This window comes from Corvus hawaiiensis, chromosome Z (genome assembly GCF_020740725.1).
Source record: "Corvus hawaiiensis isolate bCorHaw1 chromosome Z, bCorHaw1.pri.cur, whole genome shotgun sequence".
Taxonomy (NCBI): Eukaryota; Metazoa; Chordata; class Aves; order Passeriformes; family Corvidae; genus Corvus; species Corvus hawaiiensis.
In genome coordinates, this window is record NC_063255.1 from 2,848,878 (window position 1) to 2,863,238 (window position 14,361).

General features: G+C 42.1%; 1 protein-coding gene across 5 annotated transcripts in view; it reads right to left on the reverse strand.

Moving 5' to 3' along the window:
- MAST4 (microtubule associated serine/threonine kinase family member 4) overlaps positions 1-14,361 on the reverse strand; it is a 286,033-nt gene that overhangs the window by 138,140 nt on the left and 133,532 nt on the right. For all 5 annotated transcript variants that reach the window (XM_048291032.1, XM_048291031.1, XM_048291030.1 and 2 more), the window contains one exon: positions 13,010-13,041. In XM_048291032.1, coding sequence (XP_048146989.1) covers positions 13,010-13,041 — 32 coding nt within the window. The remainder of the gene's footprint in view (positions 1-13,009; positions 13,042-14,361) is intronic.

Below are 14,361 nucleotides of genomic sequence, written 5' to 3' on the forward strand. Positions count from 1 at the left end.
ACATTATACCTGTAATATCCCTATTGCTCCAGTCAGATGTTTGTCTCATCTGTTCTTAAAAACTGATAGCGATTTCACAACACTCCAGGTACGGACTCCTCTGCTTCACTGTTCAGACACTGCTTCAACTGTGTCTGAGATGAATCCCCCTCGTTCCAATTTAAACACACTACATCTAGCTGTACACCCCAATAACACAGAAAACACTTTTACTTCCCACTCATGGCAGATATCCACACACTGGAAGACTTTCATGAACAACCCTCAGCTTTCCCTTCTCAAAAATAAATAACCCCAGCATGGTAAATATTTTTCCGTATACGACGTCACATATTCAAAGTAGCTGATAGTTGTCATCTGTTTCCAGCTGATCCACCTCAACACACAGCACTCCAATATAAGGCCTTGTAAGTTCCTTGTGGGATAGAATAATGCTGCATGCTTTACAGCTCAAAGTATCAGCTTCCCAGCACAAGATACCCACTGCCCTCCAACAGCAACTGTCGTACATTAAACCTCACAGATCTCTTCTGCAAACTAACACCTATTCAACTACCTTGCATTTGAAAAGCAGAGTATTTTCTGTAGGAGTAAGAAGTTCTATTTTACTTGGTATATTTTTTCCAGGTTGTCAGAAAGATTTTGGAACCCCATACTGTTCTCCAATATACTTGCATTCTTCCCAGCTTGTTGTCTGCTGCAAACTTCATAAACACCATCTGTTCTATCACCTAGGTCACTAATGAAAAATAATGACTAAAGCCAGTCAACCAGGTTCATTACACCTGCAGCCCAGTGTAATTTCCTGCTTAGTGTTTCTACCCTACAAGCAACACAGCAAAAAGCTCTCAAAAGTGGCAATGTCTCACATGCTTTCACTCCACCAAGACACATTTGCTGGTATGGCTTACTGGTAAAACTTGGCTTTAAAAAAAGCCAGCAAAGTTGTGATGTATAGAGCAAGAATCTAAAAGCTTTCTGAATATATGTGGGTATATTCTTGGTACTTCTGACAGGTATGTCAACTGTAAAAACAGCCATATTTTTAAATGCAAATTAAAACATTTTACATGTCTCCAAGGAGAATCTAGGAAACAAGAATTCACAAAATACTACAATGATCTGTAAAAGCTCATTTTCAGCAGCATCTCAATGATACTCAAGAAGAATCACAGAACAGATGAGGCTGGGTCTCAAGGCCATACCTACGCATGAACGTAAACATGGCTGATTTAATCCTGTTTCCACCACATGCTGTGTTGAAGTGGGGTATGTGTCCAGTCACCTGTCAGCAAAGTAGTACCATGTAGCAGAGGGGAAAAAAGCATTCCCAATGTCTATGTTCCCTGCACAACTTTTACAAAGGCTAAAGAGAACTTTTCCATTCAGGCTAGAACAGCAGGAAGTTACTTGCTTCCAGCAACACACTCATCCCCATGTTAGGAGCACCTGCAGTAGCATGTTTGTATCAAACAGCATGCTTGCCTTCACTGCTTAGGGGCATGACCACACTAAACATTCATGAGTGAAGCCACTGGGATTTGAGGAAATGTGATTATATGCAATTACACTGCCTTTTGCACTGTGGCAGTCAACACACAATGAATATAAAGTAAGAAACTCCCTGTGTCAGCCTTTTAGATCCACTTGCTCCCTGTGGTAGTTATCTGCTACCCTTTTCAGACAAGCACGGCAATAATGCGGATCCACTTATCCCCAGCACCCTTTCTAAACTTTTCACATGCCTGTGAGATCTGTTAAAACACACCTCACAGGTCTAAGCCTGACTGGCTTGCTAGGCAAAAATGTGACAGAGAAGCAGAAACCCTACAATATTTGGGAGATAAGACAAGAGGACAGAGATAGCGGAGAAGAGCACATAAAAGGAAAGAATGTGTGCTAATGCCAGGTTGGCTGCTGCCTTGTCTCAGTGAGCAAAGACTGGTTAAAAACTACACAGAGGCAGAGCTCATTGATTAGCCCTGGTGGAACAGAACGGTATCACGCCAATTCAATATCTTCCTTCTCCAAAGCTACAAAAGAAGAGCTCTGTCGTGCTGCCATCCATCTCCCTCTTTCCTCTTCAGGCTGCTGCAGAAGCCACCCACCTTCCTGTTGTCCATGCTTTTGGCTAAAGTGAGCTATTCAGTTTCTGCAAGCTCCAGCCTTACAGTGAGCCATCAACCCCTCTGCAAGAACTGTACCTGCTGCCTGCCCCTCAGTTTACTCCCAGGAGCCATCGCCCATCCTCCCATACACAAAGTATTTGGTAACCAGGGTCTTGGCATGCCTATCCCCATATGAAAACTATGACCACAGAGTGAGTTCTGCAAGCCTAAACCTGATTCAGGACCTCTGCCCCAGCTCTCCACTGTTCTATCCCAGAGAACACACCTGCAAGGAAGGCACTTGGCATTACACACAGGCTGGAAAGCCAAATGGAAAACCTCCAGCAAAACAGAGCATGCAAAGGACTGCATTCAGTCAACAAAACTTCCTAAGAGAGTAAGCATGACCCGTAGCTCCCATGGGGAAGGGAGGCAGCAGAGAGTAAGGTGGAAAGAATCTAACAGGATTCACAAGTTTTAGATAGAGACAGGAGTGCTGGTAGGGGCAAAAATGGCCACAGCCACAAACATTATGCCATATGCTCACAAAATATAAAAGACACAGCCAGTACAACCTAACAGTAGAGCAGGCTACACTCCCAGCTATGGCCAACAGAGGCCCTGCTGCCACACTGTCATCTGGCTGCTCTAAAAACTTACAAGTCTGTCTATGACAGTAACAAATACACTAATGTCCTTTATGATAAGCAACAGTACTGGCTTAGAATACTAACAGTAATAAAAAATGCTCAAGTCTGTATTTCATAGGAAAGAGTGAGGAGAAAAAATACTTCCCTCCTCCTCTGAGACAAAACAGAAGTGGCTCACTGGGATTTTATGATTGTGATTCGTGACATGTGTAGAAAGTCAGCCTATACTTTACATAATGGAATGGCAGTAATACTGAAAAATTTCAAGGGAAAATGTGTAATGGCAGAATGCCTAACTGAAAATGCAAGGCAGGCAGATTCCTTATGTTCAGCAACTGCCTCCTTCTTTCTGAGAGCAGATACTTAGAATACAGGTGATACTACTGGCACCAGAGGAAAAAACATATTGTGCAGAAAAATCTGAGTGCTTCTTTTCTTAACGTAAAACCAAACATTTATTTGTAGTCGATACCTCACCTTTAAACTCCATTAAAAAAAACCACAAACCAACCAACCAACCAAAAAAAAAACCAAAAAAACCAAACCACCAACATAAAACCAAACCCTCACCTCTCATTACAATTCTTTAAGCACAGCACAGGTTCATCAAGCCATCACGCACTCTCTTCTCAAAGCCCAATCCAAGGTTCCAATCCTACAGAGGCTAAATATCTGTGCACACTAGGAACTGCACACTAGGAGCCTCAGGAAGCTCTCTCTGTAGATTAAGAGATTATTCAAAACTTTGCACCATCAGTGCAAAAAAACCCCTCAATTCATCAGCGCAGCATACAGCAGCCTAGATCATGCAATTCATCAGAACGATTCCTTTCAGACAAACAATTCTTTTTAACAAATTTCAGACATTCGTTAACTGAAGAAAACGGAACTTCCTGAAATTAATGACACTGGGGAAAAAAATGGTGAACAAGAAGCTGCTTCAGTAAGTCAGGTTTTCAAAGTTTACTATTAGAAATTCAAGCTGTGCTGACTAGCAGTGATTACCCACATAATGTTCTTCTGCCAGCTTCCTCAATGCATAAGTACTTTCTCAGGCAGCGGAATAAAACAGGTGGTTATACGGTCATTTGTTCTTTTTGTGTATGTGATACAATTTTAAAATTTTACTGGAACAAAATCAAAGACATAATTCTACTCGCTAAGAATGCAACTTCTGTTCACAAAACAAACAAGAAGACACAGGCAATGCTGATTTAAAAATGCATATATCCATCTATCACATTTGCCACTGACAGACAGAATTTAATCACACAATTACTGCACTCACACACTAAGTTACTCCTAGACCCCACCCTGATGCTCAGATATCACTACGCCCTTGCTTCAGCAGCTCACATTTCCAGCCATTAAATTCCCCTAGTGTTTTCTGTACACTCTTACTGTAAGCTTTACTGCTTCAAAGTATACAGAAACACTGCAAAAACCACCAGAAACACCACCAAAAACCAGGAGTTCCTGGTTCAACAGGTAAAGCAGGATACAAGGGCAGAACCCAGACAGAGAGTGAGCAGTTCAGTGAGAAAGACTGCAAGCAGAAGAGGCTGCTCAGGGACGCAGACTGTCACATGGGACAATCAAGAACATCAGGATAGCCAATCTGTCAGGCCTCCATCCCATTACTCTCTTGTGTTTCGTCAGGTTGACTATTCAAGTTTTAGCAGTGAACTGATGAGATCTTTACTGCAATTTCTTTGTAGAGATTCAGTTATTTTAGCACCTTGGCACCTGCTTTCACATCACCAGTAACCCATTAGCCACAAGATCTGGCCCTCAAACCAGGTTGAACCTCATGCGTTATAAAATAATTATTTGCATGTATAAAAGTATTTTAAACTATCCTACTGTACAAACATTTTTTACTGTAGGCAAAGCTTGGAGGCACCCAGATACTTGATTTTCTTTGCTTCCACCAAGAATCATGTGACTCTCCTATCCAGAAATTCTGCAGCATGCCTACAAAACCATAGCTTGACCCTAGAGGCTGATTTAATTTTGCTTTTTCCCTGTGGCTTAAGTTTGATCGTATTTTGATAAAGAACTACTTAAAATTATTTTTCATTCTTGACCCTGTCCTGTCCTTGACTAAGTAGCTGAAACAAAATTCCAACAGGGCACAGCACACTCAGCACACTGTGGAGAAACATGCTACCTGGTCACTTTACATTACTTAGACACCACAGCTGTCACAGAACAACAGTAGATAAATGACACATTACACAATTAGGCTTTAAAGCCTGACCGCTTCATTTTCTGGGCATTATTTCTCCAGGGAAGCAGGTTATTTTTAAGAATATTGTTGTGTATCTGAATAGTTTGTAAATACACAAAAAAAGTCATCACCATCACTATTTGACATTTTTTCCCATGTAGATAAAAGTTGTGTACATGTATGCACACACACAAGTAGGTGAGCATGAATTTACCGCTAAAAAGGTGTTACACCAGGGATACGGTAACCCGATGTATCAAACAAGGAGTGCCATGGAAAAGAAATATATATGGACAGATTCTTGCTAGATGTTTCAGAGATGTTTATTTCCCCAGCCGCATGGCCGGGGCTCTGCCGAGGAACTGCTCAATCACGGGACCCGAGGGTCCTTGGCCACGCAGGGGAACACAGAACAACCAGTGGGGAACGAGGCTGAGCAGGGCCAGGGAAATCCCGTGTCTCCCCCCCAGGGCCCCTCTCCCAGGGCTCCATGGCAGGGGGGAAGGGACCCCAACATTTCACCCGTTTATTTTTAATAAAAGAGATGTAAAACTTAACATTGAAAACAACAAGGACGGTTTCAAAACAAAACAAGCCACCCTCCTGAGTCTTTGAATGCCCAAACAGATTCTCTGGAACATCTTAAGGCTGACAGAAGGGAGACAGAACTCTCTGAGCATGCTTTGTGGGGAAACTGAGGCAGGAGAGGGTTTAATTTCTTCCCTCCCCCTTTTCATCCCCCACTCGGCATTGGAAAGGGATTTTTGGGGAAACAATTGGCAAAAGCATGGTTTTGTGAGGGAAACCATGGGTGAAAAAACAGATTGGGAATACACTGGGGGTAATAGGACATAGGGTAAAAGGGAAAGGTGGGATTAGGAAAGGGAGACTGTAGGGGAGGCTTATAATGGAGATACTGTCTAACATGACTACGATTTTTAGCATATATACTGCCTTTTACAGGAACACCATCAGGCCCAGTGACCTGCGATGCTTGTAACCCTTTTCTCCCTAGTACAATATTAAATTCCACCACCTCTCCATCTCCCAAGCTTGGGATGCATTTTTCAGGGTTATTTTTTTTAATAGCAGTTCTATGCACGAATATGTCTTGCTGATTGTCACATCTTGTTATAAAACCATAATTTTGTTTAACATTATACCACTTTACTATTCCTAAAACTTTGGCTACTATGATCTTTTCCTTTTTCTGAGTGGCTGCTGTTTTCTGTCTCGCTGCATTCTTGCTTTCTCTTTCGCTTGCTCCTGTGTTGGAATTGCCAGGGCTGCTAGTGCTGCTGGGGCCGTCGGAGCTACTCGTGCCTGCGCGCTCTTCCCGGGGTCGCGTTCGGGGCTGTGCGGGCCGGGCCGGGCTGCGCCGCTCAGTTTTCTGTGCGTCGCCTCCTCTGGTCGCAGCTTTGCTGCCGATGCCAGGCGTTGCATCTCAGCCGGACCCCGAGCAATGACTCCCCCACGCCCTGCTCAGCGCGCGTTTCGGCTGGGCATGGCTCCGCTCCACCGCCCGCGCGCCGCCCCTCTCGGTCGGGCGTTCCCGGGGCTCGCTCCACCACGCGCTGCACGGGGCCGGGCACCGCCGGGTCCCGCCGCTCCCGCCGCGCCTCGCTCCGCCACCGACACTGCGGCTCGCGTGGCTCTGCCCGCACGCGGGAACTGCCTCGCTGCTGCTCAGAGAGCGCTCTGTCCACATGGCCTGGGCCGCACGGTCCCTGCGCCAGGCTTCCCTTCGCCAGGACACAGCTGACATTGCTCAACAGTCTCGGTAACTAAATAATATTCACGAAAATATTTTTCCATCGGCACAGATTTTGACTCAAAAATTAGCTGTGTCCAAACGGTGTTCCAAAAGTCTTTGGGAAGAATTAAATCCCAAGAAACATAGAAAAAGTTCTTAAACAACCATGCCAGGAAGTGTTTCAGCTGTTTTTGAGCTTGAATTAAGCTAAAATTTACAAATCATTGTTCAAGAATCTTTTTAAGTTTAAGATAAATGTCCATATGTGGCTCTGAGAGCCAAGAGTCTTCCCATGGCTCCTCTATAGTTTAGTTATGGAATAGCAAAACAAAACCAAGAAGAGGAATCTGAAGTTTCTAGGGTTTACTCACACAAATCAGTCGCTTAGGGATCGGGGATCGTTCTGCTCTCAATTCTCCACCATTTGTTACAGCAGGGATACTGTAACACGATGTACCAAACCAGGAGTGCCATGGAAAAGAAATATATATGGACAGATTCTTGCTAGATGTTTCAGAGATGTTTATTTCCCCAGCTGCATGGCCGGGGCTCTGCCGAGGAACTGCTCAATCACGGGACCCGAGGGTCCTTGGCCACGCAGGGGAACACAAAACAACCAGTGGGGAACGAGGCTGAGCAGGGGCAGGGAAACCCCGTGTCTCCCCCTCAGGGCCCCTCTCCCAGGGCTCCATGGCGGGGGGAGGAGACCCCGACAAAAAGGTATTTTTATAAATCTTTAAAATACCCTCGCATAGTATTCATAATTTTTCACTGAAAAGAGACATGATGAATTACTTTAAAACAGATCATTCCTTTCTCTAATATGTGATGTGATAAATCATAAAAAGAGGCTATAACTCAATAAAATCCACACATACACTAGTAAAATCTGAGTCCAAGACAACTGCAGAGATACATAATTATTTTAATACTGGTGTAAATGAAGCAGGGATGCAAAATTGTGTGTGCAAGGACCAAAAAACCCAACGGAACAACATTAAACAGAGTGGCCTGTACTGTTAGCCAAGGACACAGCCAACCGCAATAGAACACCAAGGGACGTGTTGTGTACAAATAAATCAGGCCTGTGCTCTCCACAGCACAAAGGACTTGTTTGCAGAAGACCGTGCACTGACAACAGGAAGGTGACAACAAGGCTAACCAGCACACTGCACATGCCACAACTCTCCCCGTTAGCCCAGCATAACTTTAATAGAAGGAAACACAGACAATGGGCAGCACACTTGCACAGGATTTAAGGAGGCTGAAGTAAGCACGATTGTGAGGGAAAAGGGTCATGTTACAGTAACTAAATCATACAAAAGACAAAACGGAGTTTTTCAATGTCAATCTCAAGGGATCCAAGAGATGCCGGGGAAAGAAAATTCCTCTCAGTGACAGCAGTAGAAAACCCTTGAAAGTTGAGGACAGAAACAATGTTAGTAATGACACTAAAGAATATGCAATTTAAGATTCAAACACAGGCTATGGAGCATATCTACTGGAGCACAATGTATCTATACTAGAATTGAGAAATTCATTACCCGTCAACAAAAATTAATCTACTCCACTCTCCAAATTTAAGATACCAGGTTACCTGTGAATATAGCCAATTTTTTATGATGTAAATGTCTATGTGCACACAGAAACTGTTAATCAAATTCCAGTTTTGTCTACCTACATGACACGTGACTCAGAGCTTTTTTTCTTTTTTTTTCCACACTATGAATCATTCCCACTTTTTCCCTAAAGGCAACTGACAGTCCATATTTTTCATTTTTCATATTTTTCAAAAAAACTTTCTTACAAAATTGTTTTTACCTTTCTTGAAACTTACTTAAGCACCTAAGCAAGCAGTGGTTTTAACTACTGTTTCTCTTGAATGAAAAATTCAAGAGAAACAGTAGTTAAAACCTGGTCACAACCTTATGTTGCTGTTATCCAAGGATATCAGCTGCTTCACTGAAATGCATAAATTACTTTTATGAAAATTCCATGAGCAACTTTGATTCTTCCACAGGTGCAAGCAGATTATATAATTGCTGGTACTGAACTTGAGTCCATATTTTATAATTACTGAAATTAGTTTCAGAACTGTAAGGAGAAGGACAGACACAGCAAAAATAAACACATCAAAGCAATATATCTCCAAATTAAATGGAAATTGAAAAATTGAAAAGAAGGCAGAAGGAGAACAGATTTAATCTATCAAAAGTCAGGAATTTTACTTCTAGGGCAGGTACTTTAAGCACTGAGGCACAACAAAAGGAGAAACTGCCTCTACTTACTTCTTCTCATGTATTGCTGTTCTTGAAGGCTCTTCTCCACCTCAGAGAAGCCTGTTGTAAATATTCTTTTAAGGAGAAGGGTATTTTAAACCAGAATGTACCTACTCAAAGCTAAGTCTGATTTTTGTGCCACAACCTTAGAGTTCATGCCCTTTGTCTAGCTCTCATTTTTCTGAACTCTGCCACTATGTAAGGAAACAAACCAGGATAAGGACACTCACACCTTAAATTCAGTGATGGAAATTCAACTGTTTAACACACACTGAGAAACGACCAGTGGCTACCTACTTCAGCTAGACACACTATGAATGTCTAATGGATAGGGATGTGTAGATGCTATCAGGCATTCCCTGGTTCATAATAGGACCTGTACGCTTCACAGACACACAGCAACATTTAATGCTGATCAAATTAAATCTGAATTTCTGAGTCTGGCTTAACACTAAGCACAAGTATCTTCCTTGATATTACAGAATCACAGAACAGTTTGAGCTAGACAGGACCCACAAGGATTATCAAGTCAACTCTTAAGTGAATGGCCCATATAGAGATCAAACCCATAACCTTGGTGTTACTAGCACCATGACAAACAAACTGAGTCAGGGTTGGAACTGTTTGGTGAAAATAAATAAATCAATTAAAATATCCTACCAAGATATAAATAACCAATCCCCATTGTAGCAGTGTGCAAAAATATACTTCAATATTATTTTCCAATGGACTGGCAAAGTGGGACACTAACAGCCATGCAGATTTACAATCATGTTAATCTTAAAAAGTCAGTTTTGCTGCTGGAGTCAGCCTGAGAGAAAGCTCCCATCTATTCATCCTGCCTCCAAGCCACCACACCCTGCTGCCAGAAAGAAAGGCATTTGTGCAGTTGGGCATGATGAAAAACATGCATGAAAAACATGATGAAAAACCTGCATGAACCTAGCTGCAACCTGGATCAATTCTGCCTGTGTCCACAGAAGGAGTTGTGCCAGCACAGCCAGGGGGTGCTCCAAGCATGGAAAAGCTCACTCCTTAGTCAACCAGCACTCTTTATCTCAGTTTATGCCAACTACGCTAAGGTTGCTCACCCCTGAAATAGCTCTCCCTGTCCTGCTTAAAGCTGTGTCCTTGGCATGACATTGGGTCTGAAGCTCTGAAAGATGGTGTGATGTGCCTACCTGGAACTGTTCAGTACTTCTAGGTGCCTAAGCCAACGAAAACATAGGACCTTTCAAATTTTGAAATTCAGTCTTCATGTCGACATGGATATAATATACAAATACAGCAGCCAACACAGCCCATGCACACAACCTGATGCCACAGCCATAGCTAACCTCAGTAGTATGAGCCCTTTTAATTAAGCACTATTAAAGTTATTTTAAAATACTGTTGTATTGGGTTTGCATGGTCAGGTTTTAGTAGCAGGGGAGAGCTACAAGGTGGCTTCTGTGAGAAGCTGCCAGAAGCTTCCTCCATGCCCAGCAGATCCAATGTCAGCCAACTCCAAGACAGACCTGCCACTGGCCAAGGGTGGGCCAATGAAATGATGTTAATACGTCTGCGATAACAGATTTAAGAAGGGGAAAAAAAATTACCATTCATATATAATTGCAACCAGAGAAGAGCTGGGTGAGAATATGTGCAAAGAACAGCCCTGCAGACACCAAGGTCAGTACAGAAGGAGGGGCAGGAGGTGCTCCAGGCACTGGAGATGAGGTTCCCCTGCAGCCCCTGGAGCAGACCATGGTGAGGCAGCTGTGCCCCTGAGCCCATGGAGATCCACAAGGATGCAGAGATCCACCCGCAGCCCCTGGAGCAGACCCACGCTGGAGCAGGTGGAGGCCTGCGAGGAGGCTGTGACCCTGTGGGAGGCCTGTGCTGGAGCAGGGTCCTGGCAGGGACCTGCAGACCCATGGAGAGGAGCCCATGGTGGAGCAGGTTTCCTGGTAGGAGTTGTGACCCCGTGGGGGACCCACACGGGAGCAGGCTGTGCCTGAAGGACGGCACCTTGTGGAAAGAGACCCCACTGGAGCAGTTCACTCAGAACTGTAGTCCATGAGATGGACTCACACTGGAAAAGTTCATGGAGAACTGTCTCCTGTGGGAGAGACCCCATACTGGAGCAGGGGAAGGACTCCTCTCCCTGAGCAGCGGTAGAAACAGCATGTGATGAACTGATCTCCACTCCCCTGACTCCCTGTGCCACTGAGAGAGAAAAGGTAGAGCCTGGGAAGGATGGAGTGGTGTGAGAAGGTGTTCTTAATATTTATTTTACTTCTCATCATCATGCTCTGTTTTTTTAGTAGTAACTTCAATCAGTATACCCAATTCAAGTCTGTTTTGCCTGTGACAGTATTTGGTGAAGAGATCTGGTGATCTCTTCCCATCCTCATCCCAACCCACGAACCCTTCATTGCATTTTCTCACTTCTGTCCAGTTGCAGAGGGGAGTGACAGAGAAGCTTTGGTGGGTACCTGGCCTACTACAACCACTTGCAGAAGCGTAAGACTTTAATAACTAGATATGATTATGCTGACAAAGTGCTATTCTTTACTACATTTTATTAAAGCCTCAGCAACATTACAGAAAGTGCACTTATATCTCAGTGACCAGCTAAAACAGTATGTATGTGAATGCAACTGAGGTGATTGCACATTCCTCAAATTTGGACTAATATAACTAATAACATTCAATGTCAAACATCCTAGCAAGAGTAAGCAAGGTCAAGTTCCAAGAGCTACTTTTCTGCTCTGGCTGAAGTGAACAGCAGTTTAGCCATTAACAGAGGCACTCTTCTACCCACACAACAGTTTCAGGTTAATATAAAGTGCCAAGGACACCAAAAGAATGTACCAAAAGTAATTTTCTTTAACTATTTCTCTCTCTGTCCCTGAAGTGCTTAAATAATGAAATACTTGACAGGAAATTAGTTTTCTATTTCCTTGACTTTTCTTACTTAATGGGTTTGCTTACTGTCTAGCGTAACACTTCTCATGCATCAGAACCTAAAACGAGTTTTTTCCAAGACAGCAGATATCCTATGAAGTACAGACTTCTGATATGCCTTTTGAGTCAGAACAGAGCACTTCACTGCACTTTCCCAGCAGTTACTGTTTCAGTTATTCACATATCTCACCTTCTATCACCAAAAGCTACACAGCACTATCAAGTTGAAACCAAGTAACTGGCCTCTTGTGCAAGGGCACAGGGTTTTACTCACAATGTGTTGTCACCTATAATCCATAGGCCATCTTATAGTATTAAAGCATTTTTGAAAGAAAGCAGTAAGTGAACAGAGTTTGTTTCTTAAGACATTTTGTGATGTTCTCATCCCAATACTTTCTCAATAAATTACTAATACAGAATAAGAAATTAGACAGATGCAAATAAAAAATACAAATTTTAAAACCAAACAGCTCAAAACCACTGGAAAGTCAAAGCCAAGGTATAGAAATCTGAGCAAAGGATAAATAAACTCAGTATCTGAGTACATATTATTATAAGTAAGCAACAATTTATACAAGAATATGTGGTCTTTATAATCAAAATAGTAGCTTAACAATCCTACACATTTAGTAGAACACATCTATTCTTTTTTCCCACCTTTACATCCACAGGACTGTTTACAGAATTTCATAAGCATGGCAAGTTTCTTTTATACCATTCACAAAGAAATCAGATTTCTTCCTTGATTTTTAACAGGAAAAATATTTAATATGAAACAAAAACTTGAACATAAGAACTTTTTTATCCCTTTGGAAATCCGTCACAACAGCTTCTCTAAAAGATGGGAATAAAAATGGTGACTGCAGAACCCAAAAGTTTTCATTTACAGTTCTCATTTCTTTGTATGTATTCTAAGGCAGATCAACTGCCACACTTAACCTCCATTCTAACTTACCTGAAAACAAGACTAGCCTACTCTAAAACCGTCAAAAATACATACTACAATCTAAGAGCAATAGAGAAACACTTCATGTACTTACAAACTTCCTCTTCTTGGAAGGCTCAACTCTTTCTGCAACAGAAAAAAGTTACAGTGTATTAGCAATAAAATATTTTAATTGGAAGTGGTCTTTTTGAGACAAGTACTGTAATCCTCTCATCCCATCAGTAGCAGAGAGACAGAAGTGGTGTATCGGGACAGTAGAAGATATAACAGATTTTACATGTACCACCTTACTTTATTTGAAATATTAACATTAGCAATTGGAAAAGCAGCAATATTAAAATATTTCAAGCAATACACAGATCTGACAGAAAAGCCTTACAGTCAGCTATGATGCACTGGCAACACTATTAAAATTTGCAAGAGTCAGTGACAAACTAAGTTCTTTCCAATACCTGTCATTTGCAAAAGTTGTTAGTAACAGGATCATGAGCTGAACAGGTGACCACTGCGAACAAGCTTTCTACACTATATTCTTAAACCCAAAAAAGATTACGTACATAATAATTTGGTCCATGATAAATAACTACAATTTATTACAATCCTCTACAAAGTGCTAGCATAACAACAGAAACACCGTTGTTAAGCTTTTCTACATCTTTTGCTGGGAACAGTTAAATAGTCAAACTATAGTTTAACCATTAAACAACTTTCTACGGGATTGACAAGACAACCTGCTAGACAAATGGAAACTGCAAAACAAACATTTTACTGTTATTTTAGTGTAAAGAAAGCCACAAGATCCGTAAAGGTTTGGCCATCAGAAACAAGCAAAATACATATACCCACAAGTATATATTATCATCTGTTGTGTAAATCACAGAATAGCTGAGGCTGGAAGGCATCTCTGGAGATCCTCTGGTCCAACCTACTCATGGCAGAGCCAATTGCAACGGATTACTCAAAACTACATCCAGTTGGGTTTTGAACATAATTTTCAACATTTTGCAAAGATGGACACCCACAACCTCTCTCCACACAATCTGTTCCAGTGTTCAACTGCCCTCATTTCATTTCTCACATGAACCTGAATGCTACATTCATTAAGTGTTCTTTGCAATCATGCCCAGCAGGGAGATCAACTGCATTCAAATAAAAGGACAACTTGTCTCACCTAGAGGATATACAGTCAAAATACAATTGAAGGGCATCAGGAAAGACAAGGCTGCATTTGCGAATGGTTCAACTTACGTGGCTGGATGCATTTAGTAATTTAATTGCGCTCTTTTATGTCTGCTAACAATGACCTCACAAAAGGCTGTTTTAAAGTATATAACAGACACTCTGTTTCCATTCTAGAAGTTACCAAAGGGAGTAAATGAAAAATTCTCTTTCAGAAGTAAATAAACTACATATATGCACTCTGTGTATATGCATACACATTTATTT